The 26,016-nt window shown below is 43.3% G+C and overlaps 1 protein-coding gene across 1 annotated transcript in view; it reads left to right on the top strand.

Annotated features, from left to right (window-relative positions):
• The window catches only part of PHF24 (PHD finger protein 24), a 27,262-nt gene extending 1,250 nt beyond the window's left edge, over positions 1-26,012 (top strand). The window contains exons 2-8 of the mRNA XM_004372307.1: positions 14,006-14,387; positions 15,061-15,246; positions 23,846-23,924; positions 24,231-24,436; positions 24,933-25,093; positions 25,399-25,497; positions 25,829-26,012. Of these exons, the coding sequence (XP_004372364.1) occupies positions 14,010-14,387; positions 15,061-15,246; positions 23,846-23,924; positions 24,231-24,436; positions 24,933-25,093; positions 25,399-25,497; positions 25,829-25,925 (1,206 nt within the window). The 5' untranslated portion in view covers positions 14,006-14,009 and the 3' untranslated portion in view covers positions 25,926-26,012. The remainder of the gene's footprint in view (positions 1-14,005; positions 14,388-15,060; positions 15,247-23,845; positions 23,925-24,230; positions 24,437-24,932; positions 25,094-25,398; positions 25,498-25,828) is intronic.
• Positions 26,013-26,016: the final 4 nt, after the last annotated feature.

The following is a 26,016-nucleotide window of genomic DNA, read 5'->3' as shown; positions in this document are numbered from 1 at the left end:
CCCCCCCCCGCCCAGGAAAGACCTGTTACATAAAAGAGGACACTAGACTGGGCCCTAGAACTGCCCGAAAGGAACATCTGACTGGGGAGAGGGATCTTTTGTGGGTTGCTGTGCCAGGAGTGACATCCTATATACCAGAAAGCCCCTGTAGGGCTTAATGTGCTGTCACATGTGTCCCCCCAACATGGGCAACAGGATGGGGCCCTGTGGGGCTACTGCTTTTGTCGATTGCCTCCCATTAGGATTTCTTTTCACTGTGGTAGCCCACTTGGTTCCCAGCTGGATTAGTGCATGCAAGAAGTGCTGTAAGAGCACAGGGTCTAATGTAAGGGTGCGAACCAGTGAGGCCTCTGAAGCAAAAAGAGATTTGAGGTCCTGGGCTTGACCATCCAGAAGGAAGCAGTAAGATAAAGTGGAATAACTGAGTCTGGCAAGTCATGGAAGAGAAAGTCCTTTGAAGGAAGGGAGAAAGGATGTGTAGGATTACTGAGCACAAATGTGCCAGCCACTATATACTAGGTATGTTTAAATATCTCATATAACCCTTACAACAGCCTTGTGAAGTTATCCCCTTTTAAGCATTAGGAACCTGAGATTCAGAGAGGTTAAGTAATTTGCCCAAGGTCACAAAGCTTCGAATCGTGAAATCTGTTTTGGGGATTTTATTTGGGAAGACGTATTATGAAGAGACAGAGGCAAGAATGTACATTTGTTAATAAGTTGCATTAAGGTGCCAAGCACAGAGCTTTGCAGATAGAATATGCTCAATAGATGTGATGATTAAACAAGTGGCTGAGGACAAGGGATTGAGACTGCTGCAGGAGCTGATTTCCACTGAATCCCCAGATTTCAGGGTGTGGCTTCCTTGCTTGGCAGCCCCACTGTAATGATGCTTTGGGGTGGATCTCGACCTAATTGGGCCTGGGAGAGGGCTCTGGATGTGGTCTCTGACCAAGACTTGCTCAGGGGAACTGGTGGGAGCCTTCAGGGGATGCAGTGTCCTGAAGCCATACTCCTTGCTGCAGAGTCCTTGAGGGAGGAAAGGCAGGATCACACTGTCTTTGTGGCTCCCTGACTGTGTGCACCAGCAGACGTTGGTCTTCAGATACCACTCAGGCGGCTTTTGCTCAGCAGTGCCTCTGCATGAGGAAGGAGAAGTCTGTAAAGGTGGAGAGCTAAGGAAGGCTTATTGGGAGTCAGTTGCCTGGGGAGTACAAAGGGTCTGCGCCTGACATGAAGATACATCTTCTGGTAAGCCTCAGCTTGCCCCCTTGTCTCTGGTAGCACTTCCATTCTAGCTGAATCCCAAGGATGTGACTTTGGGCTCAAGGATAGACTCTTTTTTCTTGTTGTCCAAAATGGAGTGGTGAGGGAGTTAAGCAATGGAATTCACCACAGAGCCATTGTGGGAGGGTTTTCCTTTTCCTCTTCCTCCCTTCTTCCACACAGCCAAATCTAGTGACATCCTCCTTTAATAAAAGTGGCTTCCTTGGACTCCTGGGGTTACACAGTGAGAAGAGAGACAAGCTAGTGAGAAAGCAGAACAAGCTGTTTTACCAATTCTTGGATTTTTTTTTTTTTTGATGCAGTGATGGCTGTCTGAAGCATGGGTGTGGCACCTTGTGCACAGCTCAAAGAAGTAAACTCTGAAAAAGGCTTATATTGGTTAAGTACTTCCCCATTACAAAGTTGTTTATAATGCTGTCAGTTCAGACCCCTCTCATTAGTTTAACAGACCAAAATAAATGGGTATCTTTAAGAAAATCCGAAGAAGCAAACCTTAAAATATTATCTTTGCTCCAATTCAGAGATTTTTCGTTGGTGTTTTATTCATAAATTGGTGTTTTCACTGAGTGCTCTTGGTTTCACACCCACTTGTGACCTTGGAAAAATTGCTTGATAGATCCAGATGCTCCCCAGATCTCGGACCTTGGATATAACCTGCTCAATGTCCAGCATTAGGTGAACATTAAGATTTCAAAAATCCTAAGACTAATGTCTAACTCCCCTTATTACAAAAATGAGTCTGCAAATCAAATCATTCCAGAATGGGCCTAAAGGATGTCACGAAGTGGCCCTTAATCTTCTCAAAAACGCTCTCCAAAGGGAAATAAAAGGGAAGAAAATGGCTCACCTCAGTTTCATTTAAGTGTACCCAAATGTGTCTGGATTTTACTGTCTGGACTTCTCAGCCTCTGATCTTCCACATATTCTCAGAAGACCACATTCTTAGCGTTTTTTTCCTCCCACATTTGCCATATTTTTTTGATAGTGCTTCTTTTTCCTCAAGGATGAATAGTAAGAACTTCCCAATCCCATTTCCTGCACTCCTCACATTTTTTTTTTTTTCCGGTACACCTGTATTTAAGTGGATCTTATTCATGCAAATTGTTCCCTTTCTTTTTAGCTGCATAATCTATGATCTTCAGTCCCGCATGCTTCTTTGCAGCAGTGCTGCTTGGTTTCTGCCATCTTCATTTTCCAAATTGATTTATTCATTTCTGTTGGGAATATCATTACCCATTCCACTCCTCAATCTTAATGGCCAAGTTCTGAGAGTAATTGCTTATCAGTTTTGGACCAAGAAACCAAGACCATCAGTGTCCAGTTGGAGACATGATTATTTTTCCCATTATAACTTCCCACTCCAACCCCATCCCCCTGCTTTGAGCAATCCCCTCAGAGACCCACATGCATTTACTAAGTGCTACCTACTTGCCAGGCACTATGCTAGATAAATATGAGAGTTCCTTGCCCTTGAGGAGTTCATGTAGAATCAGTCTGCATTTCTCTAATCATTTATTATAAAGAGTAAGAAACATAAGGGGAAAATTACAGCTTTACAATGTATCTACAGGAATCAATGTAGAGTATTCCTTTTCCAAAGTGTCACTGAAACTCAACTGCTGTTTTCTGCCTCCTCTGGCAGCCACTCCTTGCCATTGCCCTGCCAAATTTACTTTCTACCCACATGCTTTGAGTGAAATGACCATACTCCTGGCTTCCTATAATAATCCAGTCCCTTATACAGTTTACAAAGTCCTTTTACATACATGAACTTGATTTGGTTTTGGGAAATGTTTCATCTTACTGGGGTCTTCTCTCGCTCTCACTTCTTCTCTCTTTGAGCCTCCTAACCAGGCTTATGGGTGCCCCTAGAGGGGAAGCCCCAGTGATTCACTACAGTCACCATCTACCAGCTCTTGGGCTGTGGAGAAGAGTTTCCTGTCCTAAGGCCAAGCAGCGAACTCATTGGTCAGCCCTACGACTTATCAGGGCTATCACTCTTTCCGGCCTCAGAAAATCCAAATCTCTGGATTGTTGGTTTGTTTTTTTTTTTCCCTGAAATCCAAATACATATTTGCTTCTAATGAAATATTTTAAGCATACTATCTCAAATCAATTCTTTGGGCTGATGCTAATTCTTATGTAAAAGCAGGTTTCCTTGCCGATTTCTATCCAGCACTCAGGCTAGTTTCATACCATCTGAGCCATGATGGCGTCCCCATATAGCTTCATGCCTTGACATGTGCTTTTATCTCTTCGTGGAATGCCTTTTCTTTCCTTATCCACTGGGGTAACTCCTACTCATCTTTCAAAATTTAGCTCCAGCAACACCTTTTTTTTTTTTTTTTTAAATCCTCCACTTATGCCCCCTACACATGCACATACTCACACTGCATTCTCACAGGCTAAGTGAGGTTCCATTTTTTCATTCTGCCAACAGTTACTAAGTGCCTGATCTGTGCCTGATACATAGTAAGCTGCACTCAGCAGATGTTTGTCGAATCAACAGACAAGTTAAGGATGATAATTTAGGTGTAATAACTGCATTAAATGGTGCTGAATCTGTGCTTCAGGGGCCCAGGGCAGAGAACAGAGAGTGTCTCTCCATCTTGCTGAAAAGCTCTTCTTGCTACGTGCCATCACACCAGCCAATCACTGACGGTGTGATGTTCCTTAAGTGTTGCTGTGTTTCTGTGGGAAGTCAGCACTGTAGCTTTTAGTGAAGACTCAGCCCAGGCCCCCAGAGGCCAAAGATCATGCTGTAATTTTGTTCTCATGTATTTTGGAGCTTTGTGGGCTTCAGTAAATATTAAACAACAATAGGACCTCCTCACACCTCATCCTCTTGAGCTGAGGCCAGGAAGACAGTTTTACTCAATCTTTAGCCTTTCTCCTCCTTGGAAAACCCAAAAGAGCCCTGTGCAGCAGGGGTGACTGTGTCTTTCTGGGCTGACTGAAGCCAGTGCTGCTATGCTGGATAAACAGGGGTAAATGAAGGGAGACAGAGAAGCACCAGGTAGATCTCTTTCACGGTCTGCAGAGATGGAAACTAAGAACAGTGTGTAGGCTACTGCCAGGCAAACTGAACGACTGGCTAGGACCAAGTTCCAAGAGCACTGTACTGAGGCGCTGGATTCCTAAAGCAACAGCCAGCCTCTGGGGCATAGCCAGAGCACTTGGGGGCTTGGATTTCCTCAAAGACCAGGAGTCCCATGGAGAGCTGGTTGTTGGTTAACCAACAGCGGGTAAGGGCACTTTTTTTTAATGGTTTTTGTTAGGGTCTCAGGGTTGATGTTGATCTACACAGTGAGCTTAGTGTCTGTGTTGCATATTCCGCGTTTTTATACAAACCCTGATTCTCCTGGTTTTCCATACCCTTGTAGATGATCACCTTCTATGTTAGGAATGTGGCTTTCCCTGAGGATCTCACACATGCCATTAGGCATGTGCTTCCAGGAGCCAATGGTCAACCATCGTGAAAATTTTCACACTTGTGTACAAATGCTGTTTGGTGCTGAATTTTTCCAGCTCAAACCCAGGACAGAGGACAGGCATTTTCAAGCTTCCTACTCTTGCCTCTAGACCAGCTGTTCTCCTGTGGGCCAGGCCACAGTGCCACAGGACATAATACAGGGGACAGTTGATTTTCCTGGGGATCTTGTTAAAATGAAGATTCTGATTCAGTATTATCTGGGGTGGAAATGCAAATTCTCAGCAGGGAGGTCAAACCAAAAAGTTTGAAGTCCCGTTTTTCCACCAGCTATGGCTATGGAGCAACCCTTTCCTCCTCCCACCACTTTGCCCTTATAAATAATCCCTCTGCATTATAAGCAGGTGCTCTACAGAGAAGGGGTGTGTCTTGCACGCACACATTCCAGGCTGCCTGCATATGTTTTACTGCCTGACAAACACATCTAGACAGCCTTTTTTACCCAAAGAAAAATTCTGTTTGTCATCTGTTTTCATTTCCTGCAGTTCATATAATCAGATGGCCTGTTCTACCTTGTATCCCACTGTTACCACCACCTGCTCCTGCCCTGCCCCTTGAGATTTTTTCCAAACCTTGCCTTGTTGTTGTTAGGTGCCATGGAGTCGGTTCCAACTCATAGCGACCCTATGTACAACAGAATGAAACACTGCCTGGTCAATAAGGAGAAATTTATTTTCTCACAGTCTAGTAGGCTTTGTGTCCAAATTCAGGGCATCAACTCCAGGGGAAGGCTTTCTCTCTGTCGGCTCTGGAGGAAGGTCCTCGTCGTCATCAGTCTTCCTCTGGACTAGGAGCTTCTCTGCGCAGAACCTCAGGTCCAAAGGATGCGCTCTGCTCCTGGCACTGCTTTCTTGGTAGTATGAGGTCCCCCACTCTCTGCTTGCTTCCCTTCCCTTTTATCTCTTGAGAGAGAAAAGATGGTGCTGGCCACACCCCAGGGAAACTTCCTTTACATTGGATCAGGGATGTGACCTGGGTAAGGGTAAGGGTGGTGTTATAATCCCACCCTAATCCTCTTTAACATAAAATTACAATCACAGAATAGATGACAACCACACAACACTGGGAATCATGTTCTAGCCAAATTGATACACACATTTCTGGGGGACACAATTCAATCCATGACAATGCCCTTCTCCAGGGACTGGTCCGTCCTGGTAACATATCCAAAGTACCTGAGACAAGTCTTCACTATCCTCGCTTCTAAGTTGCTGTACTTCTTCAGAAAGAGATTTGTTTGTTCTTTCGGCAGCCTATGGTATATCAGTATTCTTTGCCAACACCATAATTCAAAGGCATCAATTCTTCTCTCTTCCTTATTCATCGTCCAGCTTTCACATGCATATGAGGCAATTGAAAATACCATGGCTTGGGTCAGGTGCACTTTAGTCCTTAAAGTGACATCTTTTCTTTTCAACACTTTAAAGCGGTCTTTTGCAGCAGATTTGCCCAAGGCAATACGTCGTTTGATTTCTTGACTGCTGCTTCTGTGGGTGTTGATTGTGGATCCAAGTCAAATGAAATCCTTGACAACTTCAGTATTTTCTCTGTTTATCAAGATGTTGCTTATTGGTCCAGTTGTGAGGATTTTTGTCTTGTTTATGTTAAGGCGTAATCCATACTGAAGACTGTAGTCTTTGATCTTCATCAGTAAGTGCTTCAAGTCCTCTTCACCTTTAGGAAGCAAGGTTGTGTCATCTGCATATTGCAGGTTATAAATTAATCTCCCTCCAATCCTGATGCCGCTTTCTTCTTCACATAGTCCAGCTTCTCAGATTATTTGCTCAGCATACATATTGAATAAGTATGGTGAAAGGATACAACCCCGATGTATGTCTTTCCTGATTTTAAACACCTTTCCTGATTTTAAACTTTACCTAGATACGAGAAATTCTCTGACAGTCACATTATTCTTGGTACAACATCTTTTAATCCCTTTTTTCATCCTTGTTAGGGAGGCAGAAAACCCAAATTCCACCCATGGCAAAAAAAGTAATCATTAATTGTAATTTGTGGCACCTTTGTGACTTGATTTCTTATTAACTCACTATTCTTTGTAGGACTTCTCCCAGCATGTGGAGAGGCCAGGTTTTTCTCACCAGGCATTTGTTTTTACCCATCACTAATCACTACCACTTGTTTCTCTAGAAATTAGAGCTGATCTTAATTTCTCAAACACTCCAGGTGCACATTTTGGATATTTGAGCACAACTGCTTTTAATCAAGGTGTCTTTTGTGTACAAGTTTGATCCTCTCCTCCATTAAGTATTAAGAGTTTTTGCCTCATTTGTAAAGCCTAATTCTGTTGTATCCTCACAATTTATTCTCAAAGCCTTGTCAATTCAAAATGACTTGGAATCTTGTTGGATTTTGATGTTTTCCTTTTAATGGTTCTACTCTATGTTTTCTGCCCTGAGACGCATGAAGTGACCTAGAAAATTGAGCCATCTCAGGTAAAAGGAACAGCACCAGAGCCTGTGATCGGGGCTGGGGAGTAGATTTTTGGTTTTGTTTGATGATTTTTTGGTTTGTTTTGCTGGTGGACATCAGCTTCAGTCTTCATTGAAATTTTAAAGATAGACTCCCCCAAATCATTGCAATGACATCATTAACAATTCAAATAACTTAATAGCGATTCTTGTTATAATTACAGAGAATAATGGTTGTAGCAGGACTACAGTGTGTTGGGAGGTGCTGTGGTTAGTTTTCGATACACTATTAATGAGTTCACTTGTAGAGTAACTCGCCTAACTGACTGATCTTTGTTCAATAACTCTTATTATGTGATCTGAAAAAGCTAATAAAAGCCACATGCATACCACTGATTTTTCCCAATGAGTCATTCTTAAAAAGATGAATTTAGTATGTTTATTCCAGGTGTCTAAGTTTTCTTTTTTTAACTTTCTGGTACACACAAAAGTCATGACTATCCCCTAAAATTCTGAAGAACTTGTTGGTTGGCATCGAATCAATTCTGACTCAAGGCGACCCCGTGTGTGCACAGTAGAAGTGCTCCATAGGGTTTTCAAGGCTGTGACCTTTCAGAAGCAGATCTCCAGGCCTGTCTCCAAGGCACCTCTGGGTGTGTGTTCAAACCGCCAACCTTTCTGCTAGTAGTAGAGAGCTTTCCCATTTGCTCCACCCAGGGACCTAAAGAGCTAATTGTTGTTGTTAGGTGCCATAGAGTCAGTTTTGACCCACAGCGACCCTGTGCACAACAGAACGAAACACTGCCTGGTCCTGCACCATCCTCACAATCGTTGTTAATGCTTGAGCCCATTGTTGCAGCCACTGTGTCAGTTCATCTCGTTGAGGGTCATCCTCTTTTTCACTGACCTTCTGCTTTGCCTATCATGATGTCCTTCTCCAGGGACTGATCCCTCCTGATAACTTGTCCCTTCTGTATATCCCCAAAAACCAAGAAGATAAGGTCAAGCTATGTTATTTTGTAGTCTGTGTTACCAAAAGAAGGTGATGACTTTTAATATCGTTTTCTAAATATAAATGTATATTATAATTGATATGCTTTTTCAATCTATTCATTTCTTCCTCTCTTCCTGGAGTTTCTAATATGCACTCCCCACCTGCCCTGGGATACAGTGGATTTAACCGTTTGAGAATCATTGCTCTAGTCTTTGTGTTCCTGTTGTATTCAGTCGGGGTGTTTTGTTTTCATTTTTGTTTTTTTTTTCTCTCTCTTTTTTTTTTCACCCCAACCATTTGTACATGTACAATTCAGTGACATTAATTACATTCACCATGTTGTGCAACCATCACCACTATCCATTTCCAGATTTTTTCATCACCTTAACAGAAACTCAGTGCCCATTAAGCAATAATTCCCCTAACCACGAATAAACGTTTGTTTCTATGCATTTGCCTATTCTAGATATTTCGGATCATATAATATTTGTCCTTTTGCGTCTGACTTATTTTACTCGGCATACTGTTTTCAACGTTCATCCAAGTATTAGAACTTCATTTCTGTTTATGGCTGAATAATATTCCATTTTGCTTATCCATTAGCCTGTTAATGAACATTTAGATTGTTTCCACCCTTTGGCTATTGTGAGTTGTGCTGCAATGAATATTGGTGTACAGGTATCTGTGTCCCTGCTTTCAAGTTTTTTGAGTATGTACCTGGAAGTGGAATTGCTCGGTCATGTGGTAAATCTATGTTGATCTTTTTGAGGAACTGTGGAACTGTTTTTCACAGCAGCTGCGCCATTTTACAATCCCACCAACAATGAATGAGGGTTCCGATTTTCTCCACATCCTCAACAACACGTTTTGTTTTTCCTTTTTCTGATAATAGCCATCCTAATGGGGGTGAAGTGGTGTCTTGTTGTGGTTTTGATTTGCATTTCCGTAATGGCTAATAACATTGAGCATCTCTTCATATGGTTATTGGCCATTTGTATATCTTCTTTGGTGACATGTCTGTTCAAGCCCTTTGTCCATTTTTTGTTTGGGTTGTTTGTCTTTCTGTCATCTCTCTGTTTTTATAGCATGAATATATCACAATTTATTCAGTAATTCCCCTACTGGTATTGTTTCCACCCTTTTATCACTCTAAACAGTGCTTCAGCAAATGTTCTTTCAATATGCCCACAGGTCAAAGAGGATCAGCCTCTCATATAGAGTAGGATTTTTCTTCAGTCAAAGGTATATTACTAGCTGTCTGTCTCTGCTTAAATGACCTTAAGTCTGTGTTTTTCAAATCGCATGTCCAGATCCATTAGTAGGTGATGAAATCATTTTAGAGAGTCACTCTTAGGATTGTTTTAATGAAGTAGGATAGAGAGGATAGACTTTCAGGAAGCATCACATGTGGTAAAATTAGAATTGTTCCACAAAACTGTTGGTTCAGTTATAGATCTATGAACACATACATGTGTACTGTTGGGAGCCCTGGTGGCACCATAGTTAAGATCTTAGCTGCTAACCAAAAGGTCAGCAGTTTGAATCCACCAGCCGCTCACTGGAAACCCTTTAGGGCAGTTCTACTCTGTCCTATCAGGTCGCTATGAGTTGGAATTGACTCAGTGGCAATGGGTTTGGTTTTTGTTTTCGGTGTATTGTTAGGAAAATAAAATTAAAAACAAAATCTCCTGCCAACTCAGAAAACGTCTCCACAAAGGTAGAAGAGAAAGAAAATAGTTTTATTATTGAATATACGTTAAACCAGAATGTGAGTCACATCACAGGCAGTCTGCTAGCAAGACTAGATACAAGTAGATACAACCCCATTACATACATGTTTTTAAGATAAACAATAACTAGTCCTCAAATGGTGTCCTTGGGGGTGCGAATGATTAATGTGCTCAGCTGCTAACCTAAAAGTTGGAGATTCAAGTTCACCCAGAGGTGCCTCAGAAAAAAGTCCTGGTATCCACTTCTGAAAAATCAGCCATTGAAAATCCTATGGAGCACAGTTCTACTCTGACACACATAGGGTCACCATGAGTTGGAATTGACTTGGCAAGCAGTTGATACTGGTTTTAGTCCTCAATAGGACTTGACAGCACCATTTGTAACACATTGTTCATCCTAAATTCACCTGGTGATTGGGGTGACCATCTGTATTTGTTAATTGCCTTTATCCAAAGGGAAAAATAAAACATGTCATATCTTATGACAGGTAGTAGGTTTGCACACCGAAGTTAGGTTCCTACCCTCCCACAGAAACAGGGAGATAGTGTCATTATATTCCTTGATGATTACATTTCAAAGAGATGGCTCCCAGGCCCTTGAGAAAGATATTCCTGGATTTTAAGGCTGTCAAGAGGCTTATTTAACTTTTAAGAGATTTACATACATCTCAAAGAGACAGAGAAATAATTTATAATTACAAGTTTTCTAAGGAAAATGCTCTAAGTAAAAGGAGGGGAGAAGTCTCCCTTTTTCCACCAGGGAAAATTAATTTCTTTTTTTATTTGTATTTACCCTTACTGCATATAGAGCTACAGCATTAAATATATTTCTTTTTCTGGATCACAGTCAAAAAAATTGAAAAACACACCACATAAAGTTTCTAAGGGAAACCTTGTGGTCCTGGAAAGTTTGTAATTGCTCATGAGAAAGATATGCAGTCATGAGCTGTATGTCAGTTTTGCATTCTCCCTCTTGGTGTGCCTGTTCCTCTCACTGTAAGCTGAGGATTTGCTTTTTCACCTAGCCATAGAGTATAGCTGTGAAGCGTTTGGGGACTATAGGTCCAGCCTCTTACTTCAAGAACAATCTGGCTCCACAGTTCAGTAAAAGCTTTAACACGCACACACACACACTCCCTCCCCCACACCCAGGCTAAAAACCTGATTAGGCCACACGGACTTTTAAAAGAATTTGGAAGAGAACATGAACATCCCAGTTAAGACTGTGTGCTCCAAACACACTCATTAACAGGGAAACTGAAGTCCAAAGAAGTAAAGCAGCATGTTCTGGGTCACAGAACCACAGATCCAGAACTAAAACAAGTCACCAAGTTGTCAACTTTAAATCTTTTTTAATTATATAATGTGCAATGTAGGAAAATTAGAAAATACAGATTAACAAAAATATGAAAAATATATACATGCAGTCTCACAAAAAGAAGATCATAACATGAACATTTTTGTAACGTGCTTTTTTCGTTAATATTTTCATATATTTTGAACATCTTTCCACATCAATAAATATACTTCTGCCCCAATGTTTTCATGTTGTTTAGTCTTCATCGTGCCATAATTTAACCATTCCCCTAGGTCTGATATTTGTTTTCAACTGGGGAAAAAAGGGAGTTTTTAAAAACACAATTTATATTAATTACTGAGGTATAAACACCTGAAATAATGATTGCCTGTATTTGCTCAATAAACTCTTCCTCAGTAAGCCTCCTTTGCCACTTCCCTGTAAAAGACTTAAGTTTCTCTTAGTCATATACTTTAATTTTACAAGCAAAGGGATGGTCGAGGGGGACCCAAGGGAAGGGGTCTTTCCTTTCTTATCAGTCAACAAATTCAAGAATATGAGTTCCCTTGGTAACAGTTAATGGCAGGGCTAACAACCTGGCAGGGTAGGAATTTGTACCACTGTGGTACATACAAGAGATGTTTCTGGCCCCGGTAGATGTTACAAATAGACACTTTTGGTGGGTGTTTTCCCTAAGTAAAGAATAGGAAAGATTTGTCGCCAGATAGTATGTGTATTAAGATTTTGTACGCCACACTTAATTAATTGGAAAATGTTTATTAAGCATCTGTTTATTATCAAGCATCTATTCTGTGCCAGACACATTGCTAGGCACTGGAGGTAGATGCCCTACAGGGCAAAAACAATCTAGTAATAATCATACTATTGAATGTGTAATGACAACCAGTTGCTCTAAACCAGAAGAGCATGGTGCTGTAGCACTGTGATCTGGACTAGGGAGTCAGCAGTGACTTCCCTGAGGAAGTTATACTTGAACTGAGCTCTGACAAATGAGTGGCACTAATTGGTTGGAGAGAAATGTTTAGTGGTCTGAAAAAGAGAGGGAGCATGGCAAATAGAGACTGAAAAAAGGCCAGTGTGGTTGGAAGACAGAGTGAAAAAGGGAGCCAGGCTGGGGCCAGATCATGCAGGGCCTCATTGACCATGGTAGCGAGATTTGATTTGGGGTACCTTATCCTGAAAGCTGTAAGAAGCCATTGAAAAGTTTTAAGCAAGGGAAAACATGACACCTGAATGTCCTTGTCCTGGAGGCATCTTTAATTCGATATGTACAAAGTCCAATTTAATTGGCCCTCTTCCTTATTTTCCAATTTCTGTAAATGGCACTATCATTCTTCTAGTTAGTAAATTTGAAACTGCCCTCTCTTCTATTACCCTTGATCCAATCAGTTATCAATTGATTCCTCAATTTCTCTAATTCTATTTCCATGGTATCAAATACACTCAGTATCATTCCTGCTGCTACTTTTTCAGTTTAAACGTCTGCCTCTTGCCTGGACTATTATAATAGCCTTCTAATTGGTCCTACCTCTCCTCCTACCCATGTCACTGTTCTCCCAAACAGATGATAACTTCCTACCCATCCTTCAAGGCTCAGTTGACCCCCAGTAGTGTGGTCTCACCTTTCCTTAGATATTCCCAGCACTTTGTCTGACTCTTTTTTGAATTCTGATATTAGGTAGCTTGAGTGTTAAGACTCTATCCTTTCTGTATTCTATTCCCTATAATGAGCTGTTAGTGCCTTGCACATAGTGCTGTTCAATAAGCCTTGATTAGAATGGACTGAGAGCAAGGCCAAAATGGACTCTGCTCCACGTTACTTAGAACAAGCATTCCCTGGCTGACTGCCACTAAGGTTCTTCAGGCTAGGAAGTAGCAGATCAGCTTTGCATTGTGCCATGTCATGCCCTCACTCCAATGCTGTACCCTGGTGCTGCAGAGGAAGGGCAGGGATTAAGTTACTTTTTAAGCTGTAAAGGGTATGGGCCTTTCTTAAACAATTCAGAAAATCAAAGCAGAAAATATAAGAATGACAAAAGTGAAGCCTTAGAAATGTGAGAAGTACCTCAGCGCTCATAATAGGCCAGTGGTCTGACAGACCCACAAAGAGGCATTGCTGCTAATTAGAGGGGGCAAAGGCGTGTTCGTGACCTTGACCACATAGATGGGGTGGCAGAGCTTCCTAACCACCTAATTCAGGAATCCTCGAAGTGCAGAAGTTCATTTGAAAAGATAATCCCTGGGTGGATTGTGCACAGCGTTTATTGGAGGAGCTTTCCTTCAATCAGAGGGTCTGAAATGTGCTGCTTCTGGCTTGCTTTACACCTTGGATCTTCTTATGCTGCAGAGGAGACACTTGGGCTCTGAAGTCTCCAACTGTCTCAAAGTAGCAGAGGCCTGGGCCCTTGACCAAATTGGCTTTAAGATGGGAAAGAAGATAGAGATACCATTTCAACCATTTCACGTTTGTAGAATGCTCATTATCTAATGTTGTCCTCATGAGAGCCCTGTGAGTGGGCTGGGCAGATAGCTGTCATTTCACAGCTAGGAAAACCAAAGTCACAGGGCCATCAGAACTAGAACCAAGGTCTTCTGACTCCTTACCAAGTGCTCTCTCCACTCCACTATGCCACTGAGTTCCAGAGCAGGGAGAAACTATTTAATAACACTTGCCACTTGGATGAATGGTTGAGTTGATTGTCCCAGCATGTTCAGCCATTGGCTGAGAGTCTGTGGCCCTTTGCTTTTTGCCCACAGAGCCATGGGGGTGTTGATGTCCAAGCGGCAAACAGTGGAGCAGGTGCAGAAGGTGAGCCTGGCTGTGTCTGCCTTCAAGGATGGGCTACGGGACAGGCCTTCCCTCCGACGCACGGGTGAGCCAGCAGGGTCTCGCCGTGGCACTGTAGAGGGCTCTGTCCAGGAGGTACAGGAGGAGAAGGAAGCAGAGGCAGACACCCCAGTGCTCCAGGAAGAGAGCAGAGTCAACCGTGCAGCTTGGGAGCGGCTCCGAGATGGGCGTGGAGTGGAGCCTGAGGAGTTTGACAGGACCAATCGTTTCACACCCCCTGCCTTCATACGCCCCACCCGGAAGTTGGATGATGACAAGCCTCCAGATATCTGCCTGGATCCCAGAGAGCCTGTGAGTGCCCAATGAGGGCAGAATCTTTAAGTCTTAGACCTTTTGAGGATCAGGAAGCAGGACAGGGAGGGCTAGGTATGGTTGAGGTAATACCAGCATGACCAAGGTAAGTCCAGAACAGTCTTTGAATTTCTTCCATAAGAATAAAAATCTTTGAATTTCTTACACCCTAGGTTACTCTTAGTGAAAGGCTTGGGGTGGTGGGTAATAGGGAATGATACCATGACAGGTCTTCTGCCAACCCTACAACCAGGGGTTCTCAACTATGGATAATTCTACCCCCTATAGGGGCATTTGGGAATTTGGGAGGGGGCAGTTTGGGAGGTCACAATGACTAGAGTTTGCTATTGGTGTTTTGTGCCGGGAAAACCAGGGATACTAAGTGTCCTGCAATGTCTGAGATAATCTCTTACAACAAATTGTTCTTTCCAAAATGCCAGTAGCATCCCTGTTCAAAAACATGGTCACAGAACCCTGAGCAGCTGGAAGAGCCGCCTGATTCTTGTCCTCCGTAGACAAAGCTGTATTGCTTTAACACTGCCTTCAGTCAGAGCTGCTCCTGTTGGCAGCTCCAGGGAGACTCAGTCCCATGTGGGAAGCTCTGTGTTTGGTGGCCATAGGATCTTGCTGCCTGCTCTTACACATCCCCATTCACCCTGCCATCTTTCCCCAGGTTGTCAACGATGAGATGTGTGATGTCTGTGAGGTCTGGACAGCTGAGAGCCTCTTCCCATGCAGGGTCTGCACCAGGGTTTTCCATGATGGTTGCCTGCGCCGCATGGGCTACATCCAGGGAGACAGTCCAGCAGAAGTGACTGAGATGGCCCACACAGAAACAGGCTGGAGCTGTCACTACTGTGTGAGCAGGAGCTTCGGGGGCAGTGGGCTGCTACACAGCAGGGGACCTGGTACTTTTCTTGGAGGCCCAGTCTTGGAACATTTGTTTCTAGATAGTGACCTAGAGAGTTTTCTTAATAGTAGATACAAAGATCCTAGAGCTAGGACAAGGTTTCTCAGCCTCAGCACTATTAACATTTGGGGCTGGATACTTCTTTGTTATGAGTCTGTGTATGTTGTAGGATACACAGCAGGATATAGCAGCATCTTTGACTTCTACCCTCTAGATGCCAGTATCAGCCCCACCACAGTTGTGACCATGAAAAATGTCTCCAGACATTACCAAATGTGTCCTGGGATACAGAATCACGCCCAGTTGAAAACCACTGAGCTAGAGGATTGAATGGATAGGATGAGACCTAAACACTCAAAAGTAATTTGCTTGGAACAGTGCTTTTTCTAATACTCTGTAGTTGTCATTCATTGTATTCATCTGAAAAACTAACCTGAAATCCTAACCAGCTTGCTTCTAATAAAGATAGATTTTATCACAGGAAAACTTCTTAGTCCTGAGATCCTTACTTGGCCTACTACTTGACTCCTAGGAGCATTTGTTTTTCATATCTGAAATGGTCTTTGTGTGAATTAAATAGCAAAGTCTATTGATTCAGAACTTTGCAAATTATGTATAAAATGCCTTCCAATTTTTAATGGACTGTCTAAGCTTTCCACTGAAAGATTAATATCCATTTCTCACCACACCTGAATAGAGTTCACAGTTTTGCCTTATTGATCTGTTGTCCTAAAGATACCTTCATTAATCACTTATTTCAGAGTAAGGAGAATCTGCTGATCTGCCTCTTTGTACTGCTTAGCAAAGGACAAGGTTGTGCCACTTTCTAACAAATAATTCTTTCTTTACAGCTTTGCCATAAAATGAAGTATAAACCAAAAAAACAAAACAAAACAAAACGAAACAAACCTGTTGGCCGTCGAGTCGATTTCGACTCATGAAGTATACCTAAAACGAAAAAAACGCGTTGCCGTCCGAGTTGATTCCAACTCATAGTGACCCTATAGGATAGAGTAGAACTGCCCCATATGGTTTCCAAGGAGCGCCTGGTGGATTCAAACTGCCGATCTTTTGGTTAGCAGCCCTGGCTCTTAACCACTATGCCACCCTAGAACAGTTATTTTCAGGCCCTCAAACACTTTCCCCTAGCCAGAGTATGCCATGGCGGTCCCACTCTACAGATAATCTTCTCCAGTACCAGTCACCACCCCTCCAAATGCCAGCCTTTTTGCTCACAGCAACTCGGCTTTAAGGTATTCCAATGTGGGACTGGGTTGAAGGCGTCTCCTTCCTAAACCCCAGAAATACACTGTACCCTTCCCAGCTTTCTGTCATTAGTACTTACCATCATTACTACCACTCTTTTGTTGTTGTTAGGTGCTGTTGAGTCGATTTTTGACTCATAGCGACCCCATATGACAGAGTAGAACTGTCCCCATGGGGTTTTCTAGGCTGTAAACTTTACAGAAGCAGATAGCCAGGTCTGTCTTCCTATTGTTGTTAGGTCGCGTCAGTACCAACTCATACCTACCCTATGTACAACAAAACGAAACACTGCCTGGTCCTGCGCCATCCTCACAATCATGGCTATGTTTGAGCTCTTTGTTGCAGCCACTGTGTCAGTCCACCTCGTTGAGAGGCTTCCTCTTTTTCTCTGACCCTCTACTTTACCAAGCATTCTGTCCTTCTCCAGGGACTGGTCCCTCTGGTAATATGTGCAAAGTACATGTCTTAGTCATCTAGTGCTGCTATAACAGAAATACCACAAGTGGATGGCTTTAACAAAGAGAAGTTTATTTGTTCACAGTCCAGTGTGATAGAAGTCCGAATTCAGGGCACTGGCTCCAGGGGAAAGCTTTCTCACTTTGTTGGCTCTGGAGGAAGGTCCTTGTGATGCATGTCTTCCCTTGGTCTGGGAGCATTTCAGCGCAGGAACGTCAGGTCCAAAGGACGCGCTCTGTTCCCGGCACTGCTTTCTTAGTGGTATGAGGTCCCCGTGTCTCTCTGCTCACTTCTCTCTTTTATACCTCAAAAGAGATTGGCTTAAGACACTATCTAATCTTGTAGATCTCATCAATGTGACTGCTTCTAATCTATGTTATTACATCATAGTGAAAGGATTTACAACACATAGGGAAATCACATCAGATGACAAAACATAGACAATCAAACAATACTGGGAATCATGACCTAGCCAAGCTGACAGATATTTTTGGGGAACACAGTTCAATCCATGACAGTATGTGAGATGAAGTCTTGCCATCCTCGCTTCTAAGGAGCATTCTGGCTGTACTTCTTCCAAAACAGATTTGTTCATTCTTCTGGTAGTTCATGGTATATTCAATATTCTTTGCCAACACCATAATTCAAAGGCATCAATTCTTCTTCAGTCTTCTTTATTCATTGTCCAGGTTTCATGTGCATATGAGGCGATTGAAACTACCATGACTTGGGTCAGGCGCACTTTAGTCCTCAAAGTAGCATCTTTGCTTTTGAATACTTTGATTTCTTGATTGCTGCTTCCATGGGCATTGATTGTGTATCCAGGTAAAATGAAATCCTTGATAATGTCAATATTTTCTCTGTTTATCATGATGTTGCTTATTGGTCCATTTGTGAGGATTTTTGTTTTCTTTATGTAGACGTGTAATCAGACTGAAGGCCATAATCTTTGATCTTCATCAGTAAGTGGTTCAAGTCCTCTTTGCTTTCAGCAAGCAAGACTGCGTCATCTGCATACACAGGTTGTTAATAAGTCTACCTGTAATCCTGATGTCATGTTCTTTTTCATATAGTCCACTTTCTCGGATTATTTGCTCAGCATACAGATTGAATAAGTATGGCAAAAGGATACAGCCCTGATGCACACCTTTTCTAATTTTAAACCATGTATGGAAACCCTGGTGGCATAGTGGTTAAGAGCTATGGCTGCTAACCAAAAGGTTGGCAGTTCAGATCCACCAGGTGCTCCTTGGAAACCATATGGAGTAGTTCTACTCTGTCCTATAGGGTCGCTATGAGTTGGAATTGACTCAGTGGCAATGGGTTTTGTTTGGTTTTTAGTATCTCCTAGTTCTGTTCGAACAACTGCCTCTTGATCTATGTGCAGGTTCCTCATGAGCACAATTAAGTGTTCTGGAATTCCCATTCTTTGCAATGTTATCCATAATTTGTTATGATCCACATAGTCAAATGCCTTTGCATAGTCAGTAAAACACAGGTAAACATCTTTCTGGTATTCTCTACTTTCAGCCAAGATCCATCTGACATCAGCAATGATATCCCTCCTTCCAAGTTCTCTTCTGAATCCAGCTTGAATTTCTGGCAGTTTCGTGTCAATGTACTGCTGCAACTGTTTTTGAATGATCTTCAGCAAAATTTTATTTCTGTGTGATATTAATGATATTGTTCAAAATTTCCACGTTCTATCAGATGACCTTTCTTTAATGTGCGCACAAATATGGATCTCTTCCAGTCGGTTGGCCAGATAGCTGTCTTCCACATTTCTTGGCATACACAAGTGAGCGCTTCCAGTGTTTGCATCCATTTGTTGAAACATCTCAATTGGTATTCTGTCAATTCCTGGAGCTTTTTTTTTTTCCACCAATGCCTTTAGTGCAGCTTGGACTTCTTCCTCCAGTACCATCAGTTCTTGATCATATGCTGCCTCCTGAAATGGTTGAACATCAACCAATTCTTTTTTTAACTGTGCTCTAAGTGAAAGCCCACAGCTCAAGTCAGTTTCCCATATAAAAATCCACACACACATTGCTATGTGACCCTAGTTGCTCTCCCTATAATGTGACAGCACACTCCTCCCTTCCACCCCAGACTTCCCACGTCCATTCAACCAGCTCCTGTCCCCACCGTGCCCTCCCATCTCGCCTCTGGACAAGAGCTGACCACCTGGTTCCATGTAGCTACCTGAGCCAAGAAGCACTGTCTTCATGAGTATCATTTTATGTCTTACAGTCCAGTCTAATCTTTGCCTGAAGAGTTGGCTTCAGGAATGTCCCTAGTTCTGGGCCAACAGAGAGTCGGGGGCCATGTCTTCTGTGGTTCCTCCAGTCTCAGTCAGACCACCAAGTCTAGTCCTTTCACTAGAATTTGAGCTCTGCACCCCACCCTTCTCCTGCTCCGTCAGGGACTCCCTGCTTTGCTCCCTGTCAGGGCAGTCACTGGTGGTAGCCAGGCACCATCCAGTTCTTTGAGTCTCAGGCTGATGGAGTCTCCGGCCCACGTGGCCCTCTCTGTCTCTTGGGCTAATATTTTCTTTTTGTCCCTGGTGTTCCTTACTCTCCTTTGCTCCAGGTGTGTTGGGACCAATTGGTGTATCCTAGATGGCTGCTTGCTAGCTTTTAAGACCCCAGACGCCACCCACCAAAATGGGATGCAGCATTTTCTCAATAAAGTTTGTTATGCCATTTGACCTAGATGTCCCTCAAAACCATGGTCCCCGGACCCCTGCCCCTGCTACCCTGTCCATCAGAGTGTTTGGTTGTATTCAGGAGACTTCTTAGCTTTTGGTTTAGTCCAGTTGTGCTGACTTGCCCCTTACTGTGTGTTGTCCTTCCCTTCACCTAATTCTTGTCTACTATCTAGTTAGTGAATACCCCTCTCCCTCCCTCCCCACCCTTGTAACCTTTTCTTATTAATAAGTGGTCTCATACAATATTTGTCCTTTTGTGACTGACTTATTTCACTCAGCACAATGCCTTCCAGATTTATCCATGTTATGAGATGTTTTGCAGATTCATCATTGTTCTTTATAGTTTCGTAGTATTCCATTGTGTGAATATACCATAATTTGTTTATTCATTTGTCTGTTGGTGGGCACCTAGGTTGTTTCCATCTTTTTGCTATTGTGAACAGTGCTGCAATGAACCTGGGTATGCATGTATCCATTTGTGTGACAGCTCTTATTTCTCTAGGATATATTCCAAGGAGCAGGATTGCTGGCTTGTATGGTACTTCTATTTCTAGCTTTTTAAGGAAGCACCAAATCAATTTCCAAAGTGGTCGTACCATTTTACATTCCCACCAGCAGCGTACAAGTGTTCCACTCTTCATGTATCTGGTAGCTGCCTGAATGTCTTCTTTGGTGAAGTGCCTGTTCATATCCTTTGCCATTTTTTAATTGCGTTATTTGTCTTTTTGTTGTTGCAATTCTTTTTGGTACAGTGATTCTCTGTATTCCTTCCATCTTCTTTTAATGCTTTCTGTTGTCGTTAGGTGCCATCAAGTCAGTTCCAACTCATAGTGACCCTATGTACAACAGAACAAAATACTGCCTGGTCCTGTGCCATCCTCCTGATTGTTGTTATGCTTGAACCAATTGTTGCAGCCACTGTGTCAATCCATCTCATTGAGGGTCTTCCTCTTTTTTGCTGACCCTCCACTTTGCCAAGCATGACGTCCTCCTCCAGGGACTGGTCCCTCCTGATAACAGGTCCAGAGTGTGTGAGAAGAATGCTTCGTGCGTTGTTGAATATTTTGCCCATAGACTTCTTCAGTATTGCAGCTTGAGGCTTGAATTTTTTCTTCATTCTTTCAGCTTGAGACATACCAAGCATTGTCTTGTCTTTTGGTTTTCTAACTCCAGGTCTTTGCACATTTCATTATAATATTTTACTTTGTCTTCTCGAGCTGTCCTTTGAAATCTTCTCTTCAACTCTTTCACTTAATCATTTCTTTCATTGACTATCTACTCTACGTTCAAGAGCAACTTTCAGAGTTTCTTCTGATATCCATTTTGGTCTTTTCTTTCTTTCCTGTCTTTTTAATGACCTCTTGCTTTCTTCATGTATGATGTCCTTGATGTCATCCCACAACTCATCTGGCCTTTGGTTATTAGTGTTCAAAGCGTCAAATCTGTTCTTGAGATGGTCTCTAAATCCAGGTGGGATATACTTAAGGTCATACTTTGGCTCTCGTGGACTTGCTCTAATTTTCTTCAGCTTCAACTTGAACTTAAATATAAGCAACTGATGGTCTGTTCCACAGTCAGCCCCTGGCCTTGTTCTGACTGATGATGTTGAGCTTCTCCATTGTCTCTTTCCACACACGTAGTCGATTTGATTCCTGTGTATTCCATCCGGCAAGGTTCACATGTATAGTCGCCATTTACAGTGGTGAAAAAAGGTATTTGCAATGAATAAGTCGGTCTTGCAAAATTCTGTCATGCAATCTCTGGTGTCATTTCTGTCACCAAGGCCATATTTTCCAACTACCAATCCTTCTTCTTTGTTTCTAGCTTTCCCATTCCAATCACCAGTAATTATCAATGCATCTTGATTGCATATTTGATCAATTTCAGACTGCAGAAGTTGGTAAAAATCTTCTATTTTTTCATCTTTGGCATTAGTGGTTGGTGTGTAAATTTGAATAATAGTCGTATTAATTGGTCTTTCTTGTGGGTATATGGATATTATCACTGACAGAGTTGTACTTCAGGACTGATCTTGAAATACTCTTTTTGAGAATGAATGTGACACCATCCCTCTTCAGTTTGTCGTTCCTGGCATAGTAGACCTTTCTACTTACACCAGGCTTTTTGCAAAGGCTTCTTCCAAGTTCCTCCCCCTTCCTTCTTCTCTTCACAGCCAAGATTCTTGAAAGGACCTCCTCACCAATCTATGGCTCCTCAACCAAATATAATCCACCTTCTACATCTGTTATTTTGCTGAATTGGTTCTTCCTAAGGTCACCAATGACCTTCTGATTGTCAAATCCAGTGACTTTTCTCAGGCAGCTTCTTCTTTGACCTCTCTGAAGTATTTGGCACTTCCTCATTCCCCCCCTTTTTTTTTTAAAGGGTGTGAGTGTTTTTCTTATGAGAATTATTGCATACAATATGGAAACTGGAGAAAAGAAAAAATCAGTAAAATCCCATCACACTTGAATAACCACTGTTAATATTACCCCTTACATTGTGAAACTCTTCTTTTCTTGGTTTCCAGCACCCTCTTCTCTACTAATTGTCCTCCTGCCTTCTCTGACCATTCTTTCTCGATGTCCTTTGTTAGTTTCTTGTCCTAAATTCTGGTGTTTCCCAGGGCTTTGGTGTTAACACTCTTCTTTTCTCACTGCACACTCTCCCTGGGTGACTTTATCCACCCCAGTGGCTACAGCCACCATCTAAACACTAATGATTTCCTGTATGTCCAGATCTAAATTTCTTCTGTCTCTTGGACTTGTCCATCTTTATGTCTCACAGGTACTTCATACTCATTGTGCTCCAATATGAACTCATATTTCTCCCCAAACCTGCTGTTCTTCCATTCCTTATCTCTGTGAATAATATCCTTCCAGTTACCAATACTAACTCATTTCTCTCCCTCATCCCCCACATCAGTAAGTCAACAGATCCTATTGATTCTACCTTCTAATTTCTCTCAAATCTCTCCCCTCTTCTCCATTCTCGTATCTTAGTTTAGCCATTCATCTTTTCTTAACTGTGTTATTGCAGCAACCAGCTAACTGCTCTCCATGCCTTCAGACTTTGCCGCTCTAATCCATTCTAATCTACACAGTAGCCAAAGATCTGACCATGGCATTCTCCACTTAAAAACCCTTCTCTGACTCCCCTTTGCCCTCAGAATAAAGGCCCAGTGTGAGGGGCTCAATAAAGGGCACTTAAGGCCCTTCAAAATCAGGCTTCTGCCTACCTCTCCTCCCTCATCTTTTATCACCCCCCACCTCCTGCACACACCCATACACACAGCACTCCAGCCACACTGAACATCTCACAATGTTGTATAACACCATTTTGTTGCCCAGCATATACTATGTGTGCAATAAGTGTGTACTGAAAGAATGGTTTGAGTTCTTTACGAAATCCATGAGTGAATGCTTATGAAATATCTGCTCCTGTTTGCTGGTATTTTTAGGAAAAAATAAACCTTCTACCAGAAAGCATCTTTGATGGTTTAAAGATGTGTAGTAATGTTAACAAAATAACATGTCAGGGCTCTTTTGGAATTAAAATTTCTACAGCATCACACACACACACAAGAAAAAGTCGTTTGGCTTTAGGAACTTTGTCATGATGGCCTCTTTCAACACCCATTCAGGAGTTACTTAAAATCATACAACACACTAGAAGCAGAGCTAGAATTAAACTTTTTTTTTAACTGAAAAACTCTTTGAGCACAATCTAACACATGAGCCAAATACATAAAATGGTGCTATTGGGTTTCACAACTCTGCCCACTCACTAGCCCCCTTTTCCCTTGTAGCAGCTTCCTAAGGAATCTCTAGGGTAGCTCAGACAAGAATTTGAAAACCACTAGTTTAGTAAAAGGGACTCAAGACTGGAGTCAGGATATCTGGATTCTACAGAAGATTCTGCCACAGAGTTGGGCAACTCTGAGCAAGTCCTTTTCCCTTTCTGGGGCCTCAGTCTCCTTTATTGTGAATGAGAGGCTGAGATCATTTGATCTCAGAAGTGCCTTCCAGTTGAAATACTATTTCTATCATTCTTGATCCTTAGCCTTTCTCTCTCACTGGCCTACATGACCACTGACTCAGCTCTTCCTTTTGTCCCCAGGACAACCTCAACTTGCTGCTTACTGAGGAGGAAATGTACAGCCTCATGGAGACCTTTCAGCAGTGTAAAGTCATCCCTGGTGAGGCTGGAGGGTGCTGCCAAGATGGGAGAGGGGCTGGGCAGATTTTCCCTTCACACTTTCTAGGATGAACCATGAAAGGAGTATTCTGGAATTTGCGGGGTAGTGGGTAAATGGTCCCTGTTCCCAAGCTGTTGGCCAACAGAGGCACTACCCACAACCACAGCCTGAGTTACCCTGGCTATGGGAGACAAAGACTTAACAAGAGGTGTGGACATGGGGACACTGGAGGGTGCTCTGGAGGTGAATGGAGTTACCCCAGAGGCTGAGGAAAGGGTATGGCCAGCATGGGGTGCCTCTCCACAGATTGCTCCCTGACACTGGAGGACTTCCTGCGCTACCGCCACCAAGCAGCGAAGCGGGGGGACAGTGACAGGGCCCTGAATGAGGAACAAGAGGAGCAGGCAGCCCGCCAGTTTGCAGCCCTGGACCCTGAACATCGAGGCCACATAAAGTGGCCTGACTTCTTGTCCCATGAATCCCTCCTACTTCTGCAGCAGTTGCGTCCCCAGGTGAGGGCCTCTGTTTCAAAACCCATTTGGGAGTTATTTAAAGTGATACAACCCACTAGAAGCGAGCTAGAATTCTTCTTCTTCTTTTTTTTAACTAAAATAACTCTTTGAACACAGTCTAACATGGGAGCCAAATACATAAAATGGATAAAAATGGAGCTGGATTCTCCATGGGATAGTGGGTGGCAGAGCCCTGGGAAGCATGCTGGGTAGGTTAGGGGAGCACTAAGTACTGTCTAAGCAGGGACCATTACGAAAAATGGGCTCAGGTTCCATCCAGAGACGGGTGATCCAGTGCCTAGGCTGGGGAAACTGGCCAAGGAAGACTGATTTGCACTGGACCCCACTGAGAAAGTTGGTGCTACCAGATACCAGAAAGGCTCTGGGCAACTTCAAAGGGAGGTCACATTTACAGTAGCAAAGGTGGTAATGGAAGTAGCATTCTCTATGGCTTGACAGTTACCTCCAAGATCTTAACTTGCCTCTTCTTCCCCAGAACTCTCTATTGAGGCTTCTAACAGTCAAGGAGCGAGAACGAGCCCGAGCCACCTTCTTGGCACGCGGCAACGGGAACACCATCAGTGAGGCAGAGTGCCGCCGTGCCCGGAACTCTTGGTTCTGCAAACATCTCTCAGAGGCGCCTTCCTGCAGTGTCAGGTCTGCTCCCTACCAATCCCTACCCCCATTCACCCTGCCCTCCTCCTTTTTCATGCCAAATGACCCTTGGAGTGAAAGGTACTTTCCCCCTTCTGCCAACAGCCAGGAGAGGATCCTCCTGCACATTAGACAGAGGACAGCAATTCCTATTGACCAGGACACAGGGCGGCCTCTACTCCAAACTCTGTCATCCCATGTCAGAAAACTCTGGACATGCACATCCAAAGCCATAGGTTCACCGAAGTCCAGGAGGAGGCAGGCCCTTCACTGTCCCACTCCTAACCACATGCCGTTGTGCCCAACAGCATTAGCCATGTGGGTCCCATAGCAGACAGCAGCCCAGCCAGCAGCAGCAGCAGCAAGAGCCAGGACAAGACCCTGCTGCCCACAGAGCAGGAGTCCAGGTGAGTTGGGACCTCTTACCTGGCTGTCTGCACCCACACACACCCCAAACACACACACAGGTAAGAGAGGGCATGGCCCACTGCCAGCCCACAACAGCAAGTGCCCACCCCATAAACCAGGTTCCAGGAGGGCACATTTGACCCCAGATCTTTAGGGCCAGCCAGCTGGTCTGTAGGCTTGGTAACAACAAGCCATAACCACCTGAGACATGAGCCAGTGCTTCCCTGAGTTTTGCCCAGCCCAAGCCGTGCTGCAACTGGAATCTGGTCTCATGAGCCTTCAGGCTCTGCAGCCAGCCTCCCAAACCTCTTTTCTTTGCTTCCACTCCAGATTTGTGGATTGGCCCACCTTCCTGCAGGAGAATGTCATCTACATCTTGGCCGCTCGCCCCAACAGTGCAGCCATTCATCTGAAACCCCCAGGATAGCATGGAACAGAGAAGTTCAGCTCTGGGACAGTGGCATTCTCTTGGTCCTTTCCTTTCTCCCTTTCCCCCACCAAACCCTGGCACTGAGGCT

Source organism: Trichechus manatus, unplaced genomic scaffold (genome assembly GCF_000243295.1).
Source record: "Trichechus manatus latirostris isolate Lorelei unplaced genomic scaffold, TriManLat1.0 scaffold00016, whole genome shotgun sequence".
Taxonomy (NCBI): domain Eukaryota; kingdom Metazoa; phylum Chordata; class Mammalia; order Sirenia; family Trichechidae; genus Trichechus; species Trichechus manatus.
The sequence above is the reverse complement of the archived record's forward strand: the minus strand, read 5'-3'. Positions and strand labels throughout refer to the sequence as shown.